The sequence below is a fragment of the Nuphar pumila genome, chromosome 5 (genome assembly GCF_984573655.1).
Source record: "Nuphar pumila chromosome 5, dmNupPumi1.hap1.1, whole genome shotgun sequence".
Classification (NCBI taxonomy): Eukaryota; Viridiplantae; Streptophyta; class Magnoliopsida; order Nymphaeales; family Nymphaeaceae; genus Nuphar; species Nuphar pumila.
This window is the reverse complement of record NC_143253.1, coordinates 133,072,825-133,093,653: the sequence shown is the minus strand read 5'-3', so window position 1 is coordinate 133,093,653 and position 20,829 is coordinate 133,072,825. Positions and strand designations below refer to the sequence as shown.

Genomic DNA, 20,829 nt, shown 5'->3' with positions numbered 1-20,829 from the left:
ATCGTTTGGGTTGCCGTTGATCTCAAGAATGAACGGCATCCACGACCTCTGACCTGATCCTGTTTCATGTGACGTCTAGCTAACGCTACGCAACGGATCCGCTTTTAGCATTTAAATATACCAAAAAGGCGCAATTTTCTTGGTTTGCAGAATCAGCCACCTACAAGCAGAAGCAAAGACATGGGTCCCACCAATCCTTTTTATTTTTTATTTTTTATTTTTTATTTTTTTTGGAGTCTGTCATTGGTCCAATCACCAACAGTACCAGACAAAGCTTCTAATCACGTAAGGCGTAAGTGTCCAAGGCCAAAAAGAGTTCTTAAACCTTCCTTTTCTATTTTCTCTCACTACTTGACAATCACTCTTACAGTAATAAAAACCTGTTCAGAGAAAGACAAAGTGCCCCATCAAAGACAAAGACATTGATTGCTCACCGGCTAGTGCCCACACCGCTTAAAACGCGTGCACCCGTGAGCCCCGCACTCCTCAACCACCGCCATCATCTACGCTTCCTCTTTCCGCTGGTCTCTGCTGCTTTGTGGGCAATTGTAAGGAATGGAGGAGGGCAAGATGGTGGTGGAGGGGGAGGAGGAGGACGGATGGGTGGTGGTCCGATGGCCGCCGGCGGTGGCGACGACGGAGGAGGCGCTGAAGATCGTCTTCCTCGAGCCCGCCAAGCACTGGACCGACGCCTTGCCCATTGGCAATGGCTGCCTCGGCGCCATGGTCTGGGGCGGCGTCCCCACCGAGACGCTGCAGCTCAACGGTTGGATTGGATACCCCTCTCTCTCTCTCTCTAAGCAACCAACGGGCTGTAGAAAAATTAGTAACTTCTGCGGGGCCTGTATCCTTTTTTTAAGAACCAACAAACAGATTTACAATTCACAACCAACTTCTCTGTCTCTGTCTCTATCTCTGAGAGTTTTGTTTTTTGTGGTTATATGGTGATTGGAAGAAGAAGAAGAAGAATTTTGTGAGGAAATGGTTTTGGTTTGTTGGGGGTGGTGTGATTTGATTGTTTTGGATGTTGCATCGCAGAGGACACGCTGTGGACGGGGGTGCCCGGAGATTATACCAACCCCAACGTGCCCGCTGTTCTGACTCGCGTTAGAGAGCTCGTTGATCAGAGTCGGTTTTCTGATGCAACTCAGGCGGCATTCAATATGGACGATCACCCCACCGATGTGAGTTTCTTCCATTCTCTATGATTGTTGGATCTTGCTTTCTGTTTTCGGGTTTTGTGATTTGAATTGTGAAGGTGGTGGGGTTTGTTTCTTTAGGAGTCTTGCTGGGGTGATGGTTTTTGGCTTGTTTCGTTGGGATTGTAATTTATGGTGATGGAATCGACGTTTGATATGGTGCCTTTATTGACTCAAGGGTCGTCTTGGATGTAACTTAGTTCCATTTCGATGCCTTATATCTGATTTTGGATTGCACCCATCGCCGCATCTTACATCCTTGACTTGCATTTTGTGTAATTATCAGACTACCACTTTATGCACTCTGGTGCAAGTTCTTATGAATCTTCTCTAAAAGTTTAGCTTCTATTTTCTTTCATTCTTGTTTGTTTCTTTTTGGCTGGTTGATTTTCGGGAATAAGACTCCCAAATTTTCCTGATGAATTTTCCTATGTGTGGGTGATGTGAAAGTGATATGCTTTGTCTCTGTATGTTTATCTAATTACTGCATAACAGTGTTGTGAAAAGCGTTGAGGCTTAGCGAGGCGCTCCACCAAAATCTGAGGCAAGGCTTAAGCCTCGAGGGGTAAAGCCTAAGCCTCAAAGTTTTTTTTTTAAACTTAAAAAAACTATAAAAATATCTAAAATTATAAATAAATAAAAATATCTTTATTGATGAAGCAACAACCAACAAGAAATAAAAAATCTCAAATAAATATTAAAAAAATATGAGATTAACATGTAAAAATAACATTAATGCAACAACTTGATTTATGTAAGTATCTAAGAAATAAAACATGAGCATTCATTAAATAAAAAATTAACATTAACAACGAAATGCATATTAGCATTAACAATATCATGTCATAATTAGAAAATGCATTTTAGCATTAACAACCAAATGTTAATATATATATATATATATATATATATATATATATATATATATATATATATATATTAGAAAATGCATGTTTTCATTTCCATATATATAGGGTTGTGACTACGTGTAATTGCATGACTTGATTTTGCCACTAAAAGGGTTTAACATCACATTCTAGAAGAGATTATTGCTCCTACGAAATTGAATACATTAAACAAGTTGACACAGTGATATTAATTTTCTGTGAAACAAAGCAACTAATCTCAATGACTTCATTAACGTGGTTGCTTTTAGTGTCTATTAGACTGCAAATTGGTGAACCTGCTACTAAGGGTGTCAATGGATTGGGTATGCTGACACATATTGGATCTTATAGGGTCAGGGTTTGGTTGCAAAGAAGGGATTCTGATTAATTATTCAGGTTGGACCCATGAGGTCCGACTATTATATGGGTTAGGTATGGTTTATAAAATTTTATACCAAACCAGGTTTGACCGGAATTTCAGTTAAGATTCTCAAATTTTCAATGTAAAATAATTAAAAATATTATTTTGCCAGGTATGGACTGGGTCTAGTTTATGTAATTTTTATCGGATTTGGGTATAGTTTTTCTTATATAAATCCAATTAAACCCGAATCTTGATCTGATACCTACATTACTTACTTGGATTCAGGTTTGTACCCACTCATTTTAACATAGGTCCAACTGATGAATTGTGGAGCTCCCGCCCTTGGCGGGGGGGGGGGGGGGGGGATCTTAGCGGGGCAGCGCCCCTCAGAAGATTTTTTTTTGGGCTTATGTTTGAGACCCGGTGTCTTATGGATCAGACCCGATTTGTTTAGGTTTAGGGTTGTCGCCCTTGCCTTGTATAAATTCTTTCTTTTCTTTCTCCCTTGTATCTGCCCTTGCCTTGTAGTAAATGCCCTTTTTACTAGCAGCTTAGTTAAAATTGCGTAAAAAAAACTTTAATTTTTGGTCAAATGAGGACTTTGACCCTTGTTTGACTAAAAAATTCAAGGCGTATATGCCTCGGCTTGAGGCGCGCCTCTGCTCGAGGCGTGCGCCTCAAGGCGTATATGAGGCGCACGCCTCGGGGCTATTGCGCTTTGTGCATGCGCCTCAAGGCATAAAGCCCTTGCCTTGAGGAGAGGCGCGCTTTTTGCGCCTTGAGGCGCGTTTTTAATAACATTGCTGCATAATAAGAAGAGAAGATACTAAAGCTAATGTGTACCTAATTTGCCTGTTTTTGCAAAAATGTGGGAACAATGTTATTAAAAACATGCCTCAAGGCGCAAAAAAGCGCGCCTCGCCTCAAGGCAAGGGGCTTTATGCCTTGAGGCACATGTACAAAGCGTAACAGCCCCGAGGCGTGCGCCTCATATGCACCTTGAGGCACACGCCTCGAGACGAGGCACACCTCAAGCCGAGGCATATATGCCTTGATTTTTTTAGTCAAACAAGGGTCAAAGTCCTCATTTGACCAAAAATTAGGGTTTTTTTACGCAATTTTAACTAAGCTGCTAGTAAAAAGGGCATTTACTACAAGGCAAGGGCAGATACAAGAGAGAAAGAAAAGAAAGAATTTATACAAGGCAAGGGCGACAACCCTAAACCTAAACAAATTGGGCCTGATCCATAAGACACCGGGTCTCAAACATAAGCCTAAAAAAAAAAAACTTTCGAGGGGCGCTGCCCCCCTAAGACCCCCCCCCCCCCCCCCCGCCAGGGGAGGGACCCACGCCGAGGGGAGTCTCCAAACCCCCCCTTTCTGCAAGGGCAAAAAACTCTGAATCAGACTCCACAATTCATCAGTTAGACCTATGTTAAAATGAGTGGGTACAAACCTGAATCCAAGTAAGTAATGTAGGTATCAGATCAAGATTCAAGTTTAATTGGATTTTTATAAGAAAAACTATACCCAAATCCGATAAAAAATACATAAACTAGACCCAGTCTATACCTGGCAAAATAATATTTTTAATTATTTTACATTGAAAATTTGAGAATCTTAACCGAAATTCCGATCAGACCTGGTTTGGTATAAAATTTTATAAACCATACCTAACCCATATAATAATCGGACCTCATGGGTCCAACCTGAATAATTAATCAGAATCCCTTCTTTGCAACCAAACCCTGGCCCTATAAGATCCAATATGTGTCAGGATCGGGTCATACCCAATCCATTGACACCCTTAGTAGCAGGTTCACCAATTTGCAGTCTAATAGACACTCAAAGCAACCACGTTAATGAAGTCATTGAGATTAGTTGCTTTGTTTCACAGAAAATTAATATCACTGTGTCAACTTGTTTAATGTATTCAATTTCGTAGGAGCAATAATCTCTTCTAGAATGTGACGTTAAACCCTTTTAGTGGCAAAATCAAGTCATGCAATTACATGCAGTCACAACCCTATATATATGGAAATGAAAACATGCATTTTCTAATATATATATATATATATATATTAACATTTGGTTGTTAATGCTAAAATGCATTTTCTAATTATGACATGATATTGTTAATGCTAATATGCATTTCATTGTTAATGTTAATTTTTTATTTAATGAATGCTCATGTTTTATTTCTTAGATACTTACATAGATCAAGTTGTTGCATTAATGTTATTTTTACATGTTAATCTCATATTTTTTTAGTATTTATTTGAGACTTTTTATTTCTTGTTGGTTGTTGCTTCATCAATAAAGATATTTTTATTTATTTATAATTTTAGATATTTTTTATAGTTTTTTTAAGTTTAAAAAAAAACTTTGAGGCTTAAGCTTTACGCCTCGAGGCTTAAGCCTCGCCTCAGATTTTGGTGGAGCGCCTCGCTAAGCCTCAACGCTTTTCACAACATTGTGTGGGAATGTAGTAAGAATATTTGACTTGCAAACATGAATATGCAAAAACATAGTGTCAGTTTTAATGGTAGGAGCAGCTAGTGCACGTCACCTTGTGTTGGGACGTTGCAAGTTAGAATCCCAATGGTATCCCTGTATAACTGGTAGGGGTCTGCCTAACCCCAACTTGCCTATAAAAAAAAAAACATAGTGGCAGTTTTAATGCAAATTATAGCAACAATTGATAACAGATTTTTTTTTTCTATTTATAACCCGAACAAACCATGACCGACACGAATACCTGGTTGGGCTGGCTCAACCTGCCATACCTACTGGTGGAATAAAACTCTGAGGCTAGGACCCTCGCCCCCGGGGCCGGGGCCCATGTTGGGCGTCGGATTGCACAGAAGGGTGACACCCATGGGAATCAAACCTTGACTGCCCGTCTAGCAGCCAAGTCCACACCCCACTACTCTAACCCCTCTTGGGGGCAAGTTTTTTTTTTAATAACTCCATTAAGGATTCTGCTAAGCCTTATTGAGCACTTGAGATGCAAAAAGAGTTCAAATGAATTAATGTCGTCTTGCACTGTTAATAAAAAAAATCTGTGTGGCAACAGGGGCGGCACTGTTGTCTGCAGCTGTTCATGTGTTGAAATAAAATGGAATGCATCTTTGATATGTTCTTGTGTTGAAATATAAGTATAATGTGGTGTGCTTTGCACTTCTGCTTTAACTCATGCAATAATAGAGTTTCCCTGTCTATATCCAGCCTTATGTGAAATTGACGTTTTACTTGTCATTGGTGAAGGTTTACCAGCTTCTTGGTGATATCAAGCTGGAATTTGGTGATTCACACATTGGTTATGCTGCAAACACATATCTAAGAGAGCTTGATTTGGATACAGCAACAGTTAAAGTGAAGTATGTTATTCAAGGTGTCGAATATACAAGGGAACATTTCTCATCCAATCCACATCAAGTACTTGTTACAAAATTATCAACGAACAAATCAGATTCCCTTTCCTTCACAGTATATTTTGACAGTAAAATGCATCACCATTCATATGCCAAAGGTGATAATCAGATTATGATTGAAGGGAGTTGTCCTGGAGCAAGAATACCTCCAAAAGTCTACTCAAATGATATTCCAAAGGGTATCCAGTTTTCTGCCATTCTTGATTTGCAGATTGGTGGTGACAATGGAGTGATACAAATCATTGATGGTAAAAAATTGAAAGTTCACGGATCAGATTGGGCCGTCTTGCTTTTATCAGCATCATCATCATTTAATGGGCCTTTTGTCAAGCCTTCCGACTCTACAAAGGATCCAACTGCATCATGTGTGACTACAATTGATTCTGCTAGAAAGATTCCCTATTCAGAACTTTATGCAGGCCACTTGGAAGACTACCAGAGACTCTTTCATCGTGTTTCACTTCAGCTTTCTAAAAGTACCAAAGCATGCAAAGATGATGCAGTACATATATCTTCCCATGTCGTTCATCAGACTTCTGAAATGAATGGCGATGCATTTGATAATAAAAAGAACATTCTTTTGTCAAAATCTAATTCTACAGCAGCACGAAATGACAGTGTTGTATTATCTACTGCTGACAGAGTGAAGTCTTTTAAAATTGATGAGGATCCATCTTTGGTGACACTTCTATTCCATTATGGTCGGTATTTGCTCATATCATGTTCAAGGCCTGGAACTCAGATTGCAAACTTACAGGGGATCTGGAACAAGGACATTGAACCCCCATGGGAGTATGTTATTCCTTGATGGTGTTGATTCTTGTTTTTTCCTTGATACCGATCATTCTTGTATGTTCTTGGGGAGCCTCAGTTATACTGAAGAAAAGTTCGCACATTTTGTAAAGTAAATGAGAATTGTTTGTTAGAAATTTAGCACTTATTCTGTGGCATTAAAACCTCTGAAATGCATATGCCGATGGTAATTATTCAAGTTGAGAGCCTAATATATCAACTTCTAAGTCCATTCTTCATATTTCTTTAATATCATATTAGGACCTATAGGTAGCCCAATTATTGGAGCGTCTTGAATTGTTAGAAAAAGTCAATCTTGGAAACTTTATCAACTTATTTCAGCAAATGTTAAATATTTTTATGCATTCTTTTTTCCACTTTATCATAGATTAATGCCTGATGAGGCATAACATACTGTCAGTTAAAAAAAAATTCTTTCCATTCCAAAATAAAAAACTATAAGCCTGGTCGGGCAAATTGTGAATTTACCTTTGTGTTGTTTTTTAATCTAGAAACATACCTTTTATGCCTTTACTATTGAAGGTCAAGCATGAGTTTTTAACTGGTGGATGTTGATGTCTTTCATTAGATATTTCATTATTTTGATGCTCAAAATTTAATCTTCATGTATTTAGGAGCATGGTTTTGCTTTCATTAACTGCAATTTGAGATGCCACAGTGCATAAAATCCAATAGTTGCAACTGATGAAGTTAGTGAGATGCTTGCTGGAAATAATCATCAGTGTGAGCTAAAGAACTGTAAGAGAACTCCTCAGAGAAAGCAAGATTTGCTGGTTAACTTGTACTTCTTGCTTTATTGCTATTAAAATGGCGTAGTGCATGTGATTCAATAGTTATCGTCAGTTGGATGCTGTTAGTGAAGTGCCAGCTGGAAACATTCCTCTTTGGATGATGAACTCCTAGCAACAGTCTTGAGGAAATGAAATTGGCCTACATTGTGCTACTGAGGACCTAAAAAATTCTAAAATAGGTACCTTCACTCCATCCAAGAATGACCTAAAAAGCTTGCTATAAACCCAGGATACTACTCATGAGGGGACTTCATGAATATTAAAAAAATGTAACAGTCTTTAAATGTGAGGGACACATGTTCACTTTTCCATGCTTGTATCATTATGACCAACTTGTCTTCACATTCTTCAAATAGATTGTAATTTTATTCTTTTCCTGGTAAAAGCTCTTATAAAAGTAATGACTGCATATTCTGTCTGTTCTTAGTTTCATGTTTAATTATTTCTGCTCAATGTTTGGTGTGGAGAATAACTGCAGTGCTTTATTTGTTTCTTTCAGCTGCGCACAGCACTTAAATATCAATCTTCAAATGAATTATTGGCTTGCCCTTCCTTGTGATCTTAGTGAATGCCAAGAGCCCTTGTTTGATTACATGTCCTCTCTTGCAGTGAATGGGAGAAAAACATCCAAGGTGAGTGAACCTCATTCTCCGTCATAACAATTCCGGTCTGTTGTATGTATGTATATGTGTGTGCCTCTCTCTCTCTCTATATATATATGGTTAATATTTGGTGTTATTGAATGCACAGAATTATATGGAACTATTGAGCTGGAAATCATAGGTTCAAGCTTTATCGACTCAATCTGACCACATAGATATGTTCGGGATGGTTTGTTTGCTAATGATCAAACCTTGGATTGTGTTATTTCGATCCAAAGATATGATTTTTGAGTCATGAAATTTTAGTGTATTATGAACCATTAATTTTCGAAGCCCTTAAAACACCTGCTTATGTGTCACAATCAGATGATTCCTATGTCACCTGGGTATGGGTGCGGGTACAGAGGGTACAACACGGCAATTCCAAAAAATGTGGGTATGGAGACACGACTATATATATATTATATTAAATATCACATAAATACAAAATATATTTAAAATAAACTGAATATAATCTAAATATATATGCTATATCTAAAATATATATTATAAAGTTATAAATTGAAAATATAATTATAAATTATAAATTATAAATTAAATACAAACTTGTATGTACAGAGGGTAAAATGGTGTGTCCGGGTGTCGACGCTTGTCGACACAGGGATACGTGTTGACACACGGGTACGGAGGAAAAAATGGAGTGTCCGGGTACCATAGTATGATTCAAAACTCATTTCCCACTAAACAAAACTTGTAGATCACATTCGTAGGATTTAATCTACAAAAGAAATCTAAAACCTATGATTTCCAACTCAGTAGTGCCATGTAATTCCCTGCATTCAATAACCCCAAATATATATATATATGTCAGAGTATGCCCAGCAGATTATTTGGATCATATGGGTTATCTGTTCCACAATTACCGGAAGCGCCCCTATAGGGAGGAGCAGCAATTTTGAAGTTGGAAACGTGGGGAAAACTCGCTTCTCATAAATAGGAAGCGTGCTCCTTTGCGGGATACACACTTCCACTCGCTTCTCAAATTGCTTCCCTCACGTTTTTCCATCATTTTCTCCTTGCTTCTCCCTTGTTTTTGGTGCATGTCAATATTTGTTTTTCCCCACTTCCCCCATGCCTCCCCCACCCTCCCCCCCCCCCCCCAATTTCCCGCTCGTTTCCTTTAAGTTTTCCTTTTTCACTCCTTACGCGCTTCCAAAATGAATCCCGCTTCACAGTACTTTTTAACACTTGCTTTCCCGCTTCTGCTTCATGCATCACTTCCCGTATCCATTTCACTTCCTGGTAACTATGGTCTGTTCCATTTCCATTATAATTTGGCATTGTATCAAACCTAAAAAGTATGCTACTTATAATAGTATGTGGTATTAGAATTTCATTCACTAGGTAAGTAAAGATGTCTTTATAAAGTCTTGTTGGACAAGTGGAACCATCAGGAAGTTCTCAAAAGAATGGCACCATTGGAATCATTTGTGCATATTTGTGGTAGAGGTGCATCATTCTATTAACATGTTCAAAACTTTGTAGACTTGTATATTAATTTTGATGTTTCTGTTTGACACTTTGCAAATGGATCTAGGGTTGGATATTCAGGATTAGATAATTACTTAATTTATATGATACTGAAATGAAATACTGTGATTAAGAATTTATTGTATTGTAGAAATGGTTGTATTATGCATATTGCAACTTGTAATGATTCTCATGCATGGTTCTTTTGTATATTACCTATATTTTTGTTAACCATTTTCTTATACAAGATGTTCTAGGCTCATTTTTTCATGCCTCTTTTTGTTGGGTTTTACTATCAGACAGAAGAAATTTGTCAAGTGCATTTTTATATTCCTATATGTGATTTATGAAACTTATGGCATGATGTTTCCTTTTTAATGAATGCTGAGAAAATCCAACAGTGCTTTTCTTATTTTGAATTGCATTTCCTTTCTGGGCAGGATTCATGTGATGTGATGTTTAACTTGTTTGTGCATAGGTCAACTATGAAACTGGTGGGTGGGTTGCTCATCAGGTCTCTGACATTTGGGCAAAAACTTCTCCAGATCGAGGAAATCCAGTTTGGGCCTTATGGCAGATGGGTGGAGCATGGCTTTGCACTCATCTTTGGGAGCATTATACTTTCACTCTGAACAAGGTGTGATGAAATATGGTTTCATTTGAATGGTGTTTAAATCTGTTATTGTATTCAAAACTGCACATTATGGGTGCTTTGAAAGATGAATGACTTACTTTCATACTTTCCTTCTTTTCTTGTCATTTTTCTTGACTTCTGTTATATTAGTCTCTGAAGATGTTGAGACAAATTTTTGCAGCTAGGAGTTTCTATGAACATTATTTTGTATGTGATGCATGTGGTAGTGGAATCATTGAATGCAGTGTTTCTTTCTTCGATGCTACCATTTATGTGCGAGTATGCCCAGTAGGCAATTTACTGCAATCTTATTGTTAAATTATCTGTTGTGAGGCCGAATAAAATTTTAGTGAAGTATGTACCTTGCATTACAAACAAGTCTTATGGACCCAAAGAAGGATAAAAGTATATACGAGCTGTATGACAACATTTATTGAGTAACTGAAACTAATCTTGGTACTGCATTAGGCTGTTTGGATGATTAAACAATTGCTACTGCTAGAGATTGAGAAGTAGAAATAAGGTAAAAATGTTAGAAGTTAATCTTGGTCATTCCCTAATTGCATCATTATCATCAAAACATATCCTAACTGCATGGGTAAGGTCACAGTCACACCATTAAACTGAATGCCCAAACTCATGTTTATAATTGTGTGTTGCACATTGTATTTCTGACAGCTCTGACAAGTTTTGAGTTGGGGATAACTTGGTCTCTGAAACATAAAGGCAACTAGACATTACTGATATGGGAAATTTATTTTAATATTTTGTATTCACCACTTATGGATCACGTCATGTTTGTTGCAATCCTCAACAACTTTGTCGCAGAGTGTTAGAAAATATCTATGTTTTACAGCCTTATGTTTTATAGTTCTCAAAATTACATTTTACAGTGGATTTATAGGGATGGGTCTGACCCTAGTGCAAATGACTTTTGCGTCATCTGTAGTCAGCAGTATGGAGATGCTGGGTCTAGGACCTTTATGATTAATCCATATTACTTCATTCACTGGACCAAACAACAGTATGCTGGTTATGATTGCTTGAGGAATTCAGTGCCAGTACAGATAGAATTACTGTAGATTCAGGCAGCGGGTAACTGATTCAATCTCTGAGTAGGCAACAAGGCCAAATGCCATGAATGTTCAAGGGGACCGGAAGGAGCCCAAGTGTAGATCAGGCTCTAGGAGTAATAGATTAGTAAGTTTGTTGATATTTATTCCACTAATAAACAAAACTATACATTTTGTGAGTTCTATATGAGGGAATGGTGGTTCAGATGTCCAATGAAGATCGGGTCATTGTTTTGATCCATTGTTTGTGTGCATGGAATTGAATCTGTTCATTTCCATGTGCAGTTTCTGTAACGCCCCAAAATTTCAAACTTGCGAACCTTTCAGAAAACAGGCAAGAGACCGTAAGAAAATCTCTTTCCTTTTAGAGTTTGTTTATGTAATCAATGGAAGATAATTCTTTTGTTGAATTTAGAAAGGCAAGCTGACAACTTTGGGCACGTTAGCTAAAAGAACCAAAACTCACTACACATGATACTTGCAAAACACTTGGAAAAACTACTTTCATTTAAAGAAGTTCTCAAATAGTACAAAATTCGGATATCCAAAGGAAAATCCGTGACAAAACCCAAAAACTTTCAAGATGCTAGCTAAGAGCAGGAAAAAGAAATCTTGAAGTCATCTTGCCATCGCGCCATTGCGCGTGGTGTACCTAATCATCACCTGTACCCATAGAATGAGTTAGTTTTGCGAAAAACTAGTAGGTGAACAAGAGAAACTACATGAAACTGAATTAAGTACATTTAATTCAGCATGCTAAGCAATTTAAATCAGATATTCAGTTAAACAGGTAAGTCGTTCAAAACAGGTAAGCAGTTAAAAGCAGGTAAGTAGTGCAACTGTCAAAACGCAGCATGACGATTCATTTGATCGTAAGTTGTGAACTACCACGCAACAAACAAGTCTCATGACCCATCAACCAGTATGAACATACTTTATGTTTCGATATTACTGGGCTACAGGTACGCACAGACAAATCATAGAAACAATTGAGACTAGTTCGGGCGTCTGTTATTCTATGTATTTTCAATAACTCGAATAACTAGTTGAGTCCGCTCCTAAGGGAACGACTTTAGCCGAGAGAGGATTCCCCAAAGGCAGGTACTTGGCAACGGACGCGTCTACTTCTGCAGAAATCCATGGGATCTATCACCTAGGATAATGTCTGGTAGTCCCTTTCCCTAACTTTAATGATTGAGAAGACCAGATCTTTGCCCGTGGAGTGGTTGTTAACAACCTGTCCATTGGAGTGTGTATCGTTCTATCCTCTCTTGATAAACTACAATAAGCGAATGAGTGCGTCATGGATAAATTAACTGACGACTCATTCTATATGCTCTGGTCTTTTGACCAAATGAGCATCTTACCTGTGAAGGCGATCCAATTTTTATGTGTTTACAATATTATGCATTTAGCACTGTTCGAGGTCGCACGACCGTCTCATCCGATCATCGCAGTACTAGCGTGTAATGCACGATTACAAGTACTCTAGAATGAAAGAGGTATAGTTCCTCAATAGGAGTCTCAACAAACGTGTTTCACAAAGATGTAATGTTTCTCAAACTTTACTTTTGACATTTTTTATCTTTTGAAATAGCTAATAGCTTTTACCAACATTTGGCATGCGATTTCTAGAATCTCATCCACTATCGTGGTATCTACATGTCTCGCATGACTCGATACCGACTTCGATAGACAGGATACGACTTTCTTAACAGAACCCTCCGCTAAGAAGTTTGCTCAAGCTTCAATTCGGGGTTACCTGAGATATGTCGAATAGACGAACGGAACCAGCCAATACACATTCTTCCAAATACTTTGATTTGGGCAGTCTTTGATGCTTTTGCACAGCTCTCTAAATTCTCAAGTCTACTTTGCAGGATTGCTCACTCGAAAAGCCAGGATCCCTGCTAGGGATCCCTCTCCTTAGACAGAGATGTATCGTTAAGCTCCCGACTGAAATCTTGTCGCACGAAAAAGAGTGATAAATGTCTCTTGCAGCCTCTACAAGGATGTTTTTTATAGAACATGCAATGAGCGAAAACTTGAGCGTCATCTGCAATAACAAAGCAATAATGAAATATTTGCAAAAGCAGGAGCCTGAGCGCAAAACACAACGACAAAGTAAAGACATGACAAAAAGTAAAGGACAAGGATGGCGAAATCGCATCCTTGAGTTAAATGCGTACTCGTATAAAATATATATATATATATATATATATATATATATATATATGCATATATATTTATTTAATTATCCTTTTTAGTTAATTGAACTCAATTCAATTGTCCAAGTCCTCTATGCAATCTTCTCCTACCTCGGAGAGTTGTGAGCCTGCTGGCGTCTGCGGGTGTAAGCGATTGACGGCTCGGGTCGCGGGGCGCGAGCGGGATCTATCGTATGAGCTGCAAAAGCGAGACGTCAACATGATATCTCAATCAGAAAGGTAGAGAAGACATGGGCACTGCCTCTGTTCTGTCGTGAAAGAGGCAGGGGCAGCGTGCCTCTGAAAACCTGCTTTAAGTGTAAGAAGCAGGGGCAGGGGCTGCGAGCCCCTACTGACCTGCTGTCAGCGAGAAACAAGGAGGCAGGGGGTTGCACCATTGCCTGAAGAAGACAACGAGGGAGGCTTCGCCCTGCCTGCCGAAAGAGCAAAGAGGCAGGAGCGAGGCCCTTGTCTACTAGCCACAAAGGGGGAGGCAGGGGGGCTTCGCTCCTGCCTGCCGAATACGCAAAGAGGCAAGGGCTTGACCCCTGCCTGACGAACACGCAAACAGGCAGGGGGCGAAGCCCCTGCCTGATGCTAGAAAAGATGGAGCAGGGAGGGGGCTCAACCCCTCTCCTGAACAACGAGGGTGCAAGGAGGGGGCTTGACCCCTCCCCTGACCAAAAGAGGGAGGAAAAGGGTCTCGGCCCCTTCCCAGCGAAACACGGAAGCAGGGAGGGGGTCGACCCCTTCCCTGTGCAACAAACAAGCAGGGAGGGGCTCAACCCCTCCCCTAACATCAAAGGGACCGAGGAGGGGGCTCGACCCCTCCTGCGTACTACGAAGGCAGAGAGGGTCGAACCTTCCTCTGCGTAGCTTGAAGGCAGGGAGGGCTCGAGCCCTTCCCCACAACAAACAAAGGCAAGGAGGGTCGAACCCTCACCTACGCAACAAAAAGGAGACAGGGAGGGCCCGACCCTCCCTGTGATAAAAGAAGAGACAGGGAGGGGTCTCGACCCTCCCTGGTGAAATAAAAAAGGTAGGCAGGGGCCCCAAAACCCCTTGCCAGAACCCTTCTCACAGGCATAAGGGATTTTACCCCTGCCGACCTGTCAGCAAAGTGGCAGGGGCTACAGCCCCTGCCGGACGTCCATTCTCTGCCATAAAAGACCGACTGGCAGGGGCTTTTGCCCCTGTCGGTCGACAGAAGGAAGAAGAAAAGAAAAGAGGAAGAGGAGGCGGCAGAGGGGTGTACACCTGGGCTTCCGGACGGGAGGTCGCCAGTGGTGGGGGTCTTCTGCTCCGATCCCGATAGCAAGAGAATCAAGAGAGATGCAGGGAGGAGACGGGAAAGAGGCGGTGGCGGTGGATCTCCGACGAGCAGAAACGAGAGGGGGTTGGGGGGAGAGAGAGGACGGAAGAACAGAGGGGAAGGAGGTTTCAAGAAACCTCCCCCTTTGCCGCTGCGTGCTTTTATAAGCACGCAGCCGACTAAGCATCCGGGTCGGATCAGGGTCCAGGTCGGATCAAGGTCCGGGTCCGGATCCGATAAATTTTTTCTTGGGTTTTACAGTTTCATTTGTTTCCGGCTATCAGTCTGATCTAGGTTGGATCTGGTCCATTTTCTGTTTTACCCTGATCATACCCAGATTTAACCAAGCTTATAAAGTCGATCACTGTGCAAGTTCTGGCCAGGTTATGGACCCTTATTTTTAGACCTGACTTGGAACTGCATCTGCATTTGCTTCATCATAATGTCAATAAATATGTTGATCAGCCATACTCCAGCATGTTACCATGCATGTTTGAAGTTGAGGAGTGAGAATTTGCATTAAATGAGAAATCTAAACGACTAACAAACATGGTTGGGCATTTCATATTTCAGGCAAGTCATATTATCATGCACGTCATGAATATAAGATACTAAAATTCTGTAACACTATGATACTGCTCAGTATTGAGAACCAGATCTCAGTCATCATCCCTGTACTTATCTAGGTTGTTTACAAAAAGTCTGGCTTTTAACTTTCTATTTCCATGTTTTCAAAGTGGTGAGATATTTTACAAGGCCATGGAGTCTTCATCAGGGTCAGTCTCAACTCCAAGGACCAAAATCCTTCATCTATATCTGTTACTTAAGAAGTCATTCAACTCGGAGCTTCCTGTAATAATAATTAGTCCACTTTCTTTTTGTTTAATAATGACATTGCGAGAATTTGCATATATGTAAAAAGATTGTTCGTAACTGTCATGAAGACTAGCACAAAACAAAAGCTATCAAACTTGTTACATGATTTAAGCTTTATATAGTTTCCTTAAGGAGGGTCACTCCCATGATATGTTGATAAATTAAAGGGCAATCTTTGTTATATGAATCTTATCTTTTTGACACATTTTGTTCTATCATTTCTTTAGAATAGTTTGCTTGGTTCTGGTTATATGTATAGCGTGGATCAGTTTTTTTTTTAATTTAAGGAAATATTGAGTGGGTCAATTATGATATTACAAATTACAGGATAGTGGTCACTATGTGAAAAACATATGATAAGTTATAACTTTTGATGGATATTCATGTCTAACTTATTCTGAGCCACACTGAGGGAATGAAAAGAGCACAAAGGGTCACTGTGGAACTTGTTTCTGAAATACCATAGTTATTTATTGTCTTCTCAAATTATCTTTTTTTTTTTTAAATAATTTTCAAATTATCTTTCACTAGATGATTTTTTATTCTGTTTCATCTCCTGGCAGGCTTTCCTAGAAAAGAAAGCATATCCCCTTTTGGAAGGATGTGCATCTTTTCTTTGGGACTGGCTAGTGGAGGGTCCAGGAGGATATTTGGTAACTAACCCATCAACTTCTCCAGAGCATGAATTTATTGCACCAGATGGTAAGAAAGCAAGTGTAAGCTATGCAACAACCATGGACATGGCAATTATAAGAGAAGTTTTTTCTGCTATGGTTTCTGCTGCAGAGGTACCCTTTATGCATTACAGTTTCTTTATTCTATCATTTCAGAATGATTAGACGAACCCACATTATTTTCTTTGGATTGTTTTGGTACTTTATAATAAGTGTATAACATTTAAATGTTAGGGCATGCTTTACAAGTTACTTGACATGGTGGCATTGATAGGTTTTGGGAAGAAATGAAGATGATTTCATCAAGAAGATCAGATTGGCATGCTTAAAGCTCTACCCACCCAAAGTTGCAAGAGATGGTTCAATGATGGAATGGGTAAGAAAAGATGGATTGCACATTATTTAATTGTTTCTGTTTTATACTGTCTAAGTTCCTGCAGCTGTTTGTTAAGAGTTACAATTTACAATATGATACTGCTACATATCAAAATTTGCTGAATCTGTTGAAGCATGTGTAACAGCTTTATTTGAGAGTAATGATCTCTATTTCAAAGAAGTGGAATGTTATCTTCTTAGAAGACTGTATGACATGTCCGTTTGTCAATGTTAAAAATAGGCCCAAGACTTTGAGGATCCAGATGTTCATCATCGGCATTTGTCACATTTATTTGGCCTTTTTCCAGGCCATTCAATTTCCCTACAGAAGACTCCAGACTTGTGTAAAGCTGCTATAAGCTCCCTGTACAAAAGAGGTATGCATCAGAAAGTGCCTGGTATTTTTATCCCTTCTGCTTGCAAGTTAAGTTTCTGCTCAAACTTGATTATCCTGGAATAGTTGCTGCAGTGGTTGATTATATTAAGCTCAGGTTAATTGCATGATTTATAATTTTTCTTTGTACTTCTAATTGATACTCTTCAGATAGATAGCCTGTTCATCAAACTGTTATGAAAATGCATTTTTTCTTAATTGCTTTCTTTCATATGCGACCATGTTCTTTTCTCTTTTTCCTCCTAAAATATATCCAAATGAGATCGATGTAATAGTCATAGTGATAAATGTAGATACATAAGTAAAAACAAACAAATATAGATAAATATATGATGTTAGAATCAACTGCCAAATGCTATGTCACATAGGTGCGAGTGCGGAGGGTGCGACACAACAATTTCAAAAAACTGGGTGTGGGTGTGCGGATATATATGTACACACACACGTGTATGTGTCTGCATTTATGTATTTATATATAATATTATATTAGATAAAATTGGACTTGGTTAGGGTTGGCTGAATCTACTTTTGGGACAGAAATGGACCTCAGTGTGGTTTGCTTCACCTGACACAAAGGAAGCCATGTCCAAGTGTTGCACCTGCATGGATGCGGGTGTGACGTGGGTGCATTGCCTGTTAGAAGAGGACAGTGGATCGTATGAAACGCTGGGGTCAGTTCAATCGCGGGATTAACGGTTCTGGGGCCAAATGCATTTTGGCTCCGTGTGTGTATTTATCTGAAATTTCAGTGAATAAAATAAAGTATGTTAGGAAAGGATAAAATTGGACGTGAGGAACTGATGGATGGAAGAGACAATGTGATAATGGCAACCTTTATTAATTCAGGTGTGTTGCACCTACCTTGAATGAGAAAGTTGCAGCTTGGCAGGGACCTGAAGGAGCTGTTCACGACCATGGGAAAATCTGTGGGTTTTAGATCTACTTATCGATTAAAAGCCAAATCCTAAATTACAACTCATGGCCGTGGAGAGAATTTGTAGGTATCAAATTCAATTGTCAAAGTTGGGGCAGATCCATTTCCTAGTTCAACTACGGCAGATACTTTCCCTTTAAGTGCTTGCTTGGATTATGGCCTTTCCATGCGTGAGCTATGGGATTGGACAGCTGTAAGAAACTTATGAACTTCTAGTTGATAACCGCTTGATTTTCTAGTCATATCTGGGCACTTAAGTTCATACTTCACCTGTCGGTAAATGATATCTTATGACTTGATGTTAATAGTCTAACTGGTACCCAATACATTGTTATAGTAAAATATGTAAAATGTGCTTGATATTATTTGCTGGTACCCAATACATTGATATTATTTTTTTACATAATTTTCATTTTCTTTATCCTTATGTTTTTGGCAAATTTTTATTATTCTTCCTGTTTTTCCTCTCATGTACAACTTTTCTATTTTCCTTGAACTTTACAAACGAAACCTGGCAAAATCAGTCTTAAAATATAAAAAAATGGTTTACTTGTCACTTTGCCCAACATTGTTCATTTAGTGTTTAGGTGGGCCAAGAGGTCATATAATCCATTTTCAAGAGAATGAAAACATTTTAAACTGCAATCATCTCTCTCTCTCTCTGCATTCACACATGCACACACGTGTTCCTGCATGCCTCGGAAGTAGTATAGTCGGCCCAATCTTTGTATACTGCATAGTGTGTATGCCATGCTGGATATATCTGACAGGAATTACTTGTGAGAGATTAAAGATAAACAGAAAAACCCTACACCTAATTCCTTGCTGCAGCATGACTCGTAAAGTGAATTTATTGGTGGGAATTACTGAATAATTGCCGAATGCCTTCCATGGTTCTGATTTGAGATTCTAGAACTAATTGAATAAATATTCTGATGAACATCCATACCAGGGTTACCGGAAGCGCCTAGCTAAAAGGGGAAGCGCGCTTCCCCGAAGCGCGAAACCTCGCGCTTCCGAAGCGTGGGGGGAAGCGTCCCCCTTTTTTGGGAAGCGCGTTTCCCTTTAATGGGGGACGCGTTTCCCTTTAATGGGGGACGCGCTTCCCTTTAATGGGAAGCACGCTTCCCATCACGCTTCCCCCACGCTTCCCCTGTTTTTTTTTTCGTTTTTTTTGTATTTTTTATTTTTTATTTTTATTTTTTTCGCTTCCCCCTCGCTTCCGAGACGCTTCCTAGGTCGCTTCCGAGACACTTCCCGAATCGCTCCTAAGTGGTCCCACGCTTCCCCGCTTCCTAAAATTTTAAAAGTGCCTCGCTTCCCGCTCCCGCTTCCCGTATCGCTTCCCGCTCCCGCTTCCTCAACTGGCAACCATGATCCATACCATGTTGAATTCCTTTATTTATACTCTACATTACTTGCAAGTTATATGAAAGCTTTGCACACACCCCAATTTCATTTTATTCCTAAATCATGTTCTTGTGTTTAATGTTGCCAGGGGATGAGGGCCCTGGCTGGTCTACCGCTTGGAAGATGGCTTTGTGGGCACGTCTTCGTAGTAGTGAGCATGCATACAAGTTGATATTTAAACTGATAAATTTGGTTGATCCTGATCATGAAGGAGATTTCTTAGGCGGTGTTTACAGCAACTTGTTTACTGCACATCCTCCATTCCAAATTGATGCCAATTTCGGGTAAAACTTTTTATATCCTTCTGGGTCTCCCACTGTTACAAATTAAGCATTCAATGGAGCCTACCTATGAATTAGGAAATCATGAAAATATATTGTCCGGCAGGGATTTCTGAGCTCGTTCATGTGGTTGTGAACAACAGGTTTACAGCTGCAGTGGCAGAAATGCTTGTGCAGAGTACCGAAAAGGATCTTTTTCTACTGCCTGCACTTCCAAGAGATAAATGGGCCAATGGCAATGTTGAGGGATTGAAGGCTCGAGGGGGTGTGACAGTCAATGTTAGCTGGAGGGAAGGGGAGCTTCATAAAGCAACTCTCCGGGTCAAGAATCACAATGTGACAAGAAGATTGCATTACCATGGGGCTGTTGTGACTGCTAACTTAAATTCTAGCTATACATACACGTTCAGCAAAGAACTGAAGTGTATCAAAACGGCTGTTCTTTCTTAAGCTGATTTTTGTCCAGTTGCATCATTCAGTCTGGTTTCACACTTAAAGCAAATGCTTTTGATATCCCATATACGTGCAGAAAGAGGCTGGTATATTTCATCGGCTCAATAATTTTGTTAACCTCAAGGAGGTTTTTCTTCCTTTTTTTTTTGAGTTCTCCATACTGTCTTTAGACAGTAAATTATTGAAGAAATTTGTCCCCATTGATGTACTTATTGCAGGAACTGGTTTTTGATAATTGAGTTTTTTTTCATTAAATTCCTTTTACTTTTCAGTCCATCCGTTAAATGATGTATTTTGGCTGCAGTTAAATGTACATGTTTTTAGTATATGCAAAGTACAGTTGTAAAAGACGAGGGAAAGTTTCTGCTGTGTATTCTTTTTTCCTGTTTGCAGCTGGAACATGACAAGATTTAGATTTGTTCTTGGCAAAATATCAACTGAATTAGACAAATGGGTGACGAGACAAAAGCAGAGTGCTACCCTGACCTTAATGGCATCAATAATGTTCTGTTTTATCTCTCCCACAGACAGTTTCAGCCTAAATGGATTCCTGAGCACTTCCTGTTTGATTTCGTCCACAGGGCTG

General features: G+C 39.4%; 1 protein-coding gene across 1 annotated transcript; it reads left to right on the top strand.

Moving 5' to 3' along the window:
* Positions 1-494: 494 nt before the first annotated feature.
* LOC149838812 (alpha-L-fucosidase 2-like) lies at positions 495-20,498 on the top strand. The gene is made up of 10 exons (XM_090006821.1): positions 495-766; positions 1,039-1,184; positions 5,718-6,676; positions 7,988-8,120; positions 10,099-10,257; positions 16,286-16,510; positions 16,671-16,772; positions 17,013-17,148; positions 19,598-19,793; positions 19,934-20,498. The coding sequence occupies exons 1-10, from the start codon at positions 556-558 to the stop codon at positions 20,238-20,240; spliced, it is 2,574 nt and encodes an 857-aa protein (XP_089862947.1). The 5' UTR covers positions 495-555; the 3' UTR covers positions 20,241-20,498.
* Positions 20,499-20,829: the final 331 nt, after the last annotated feature.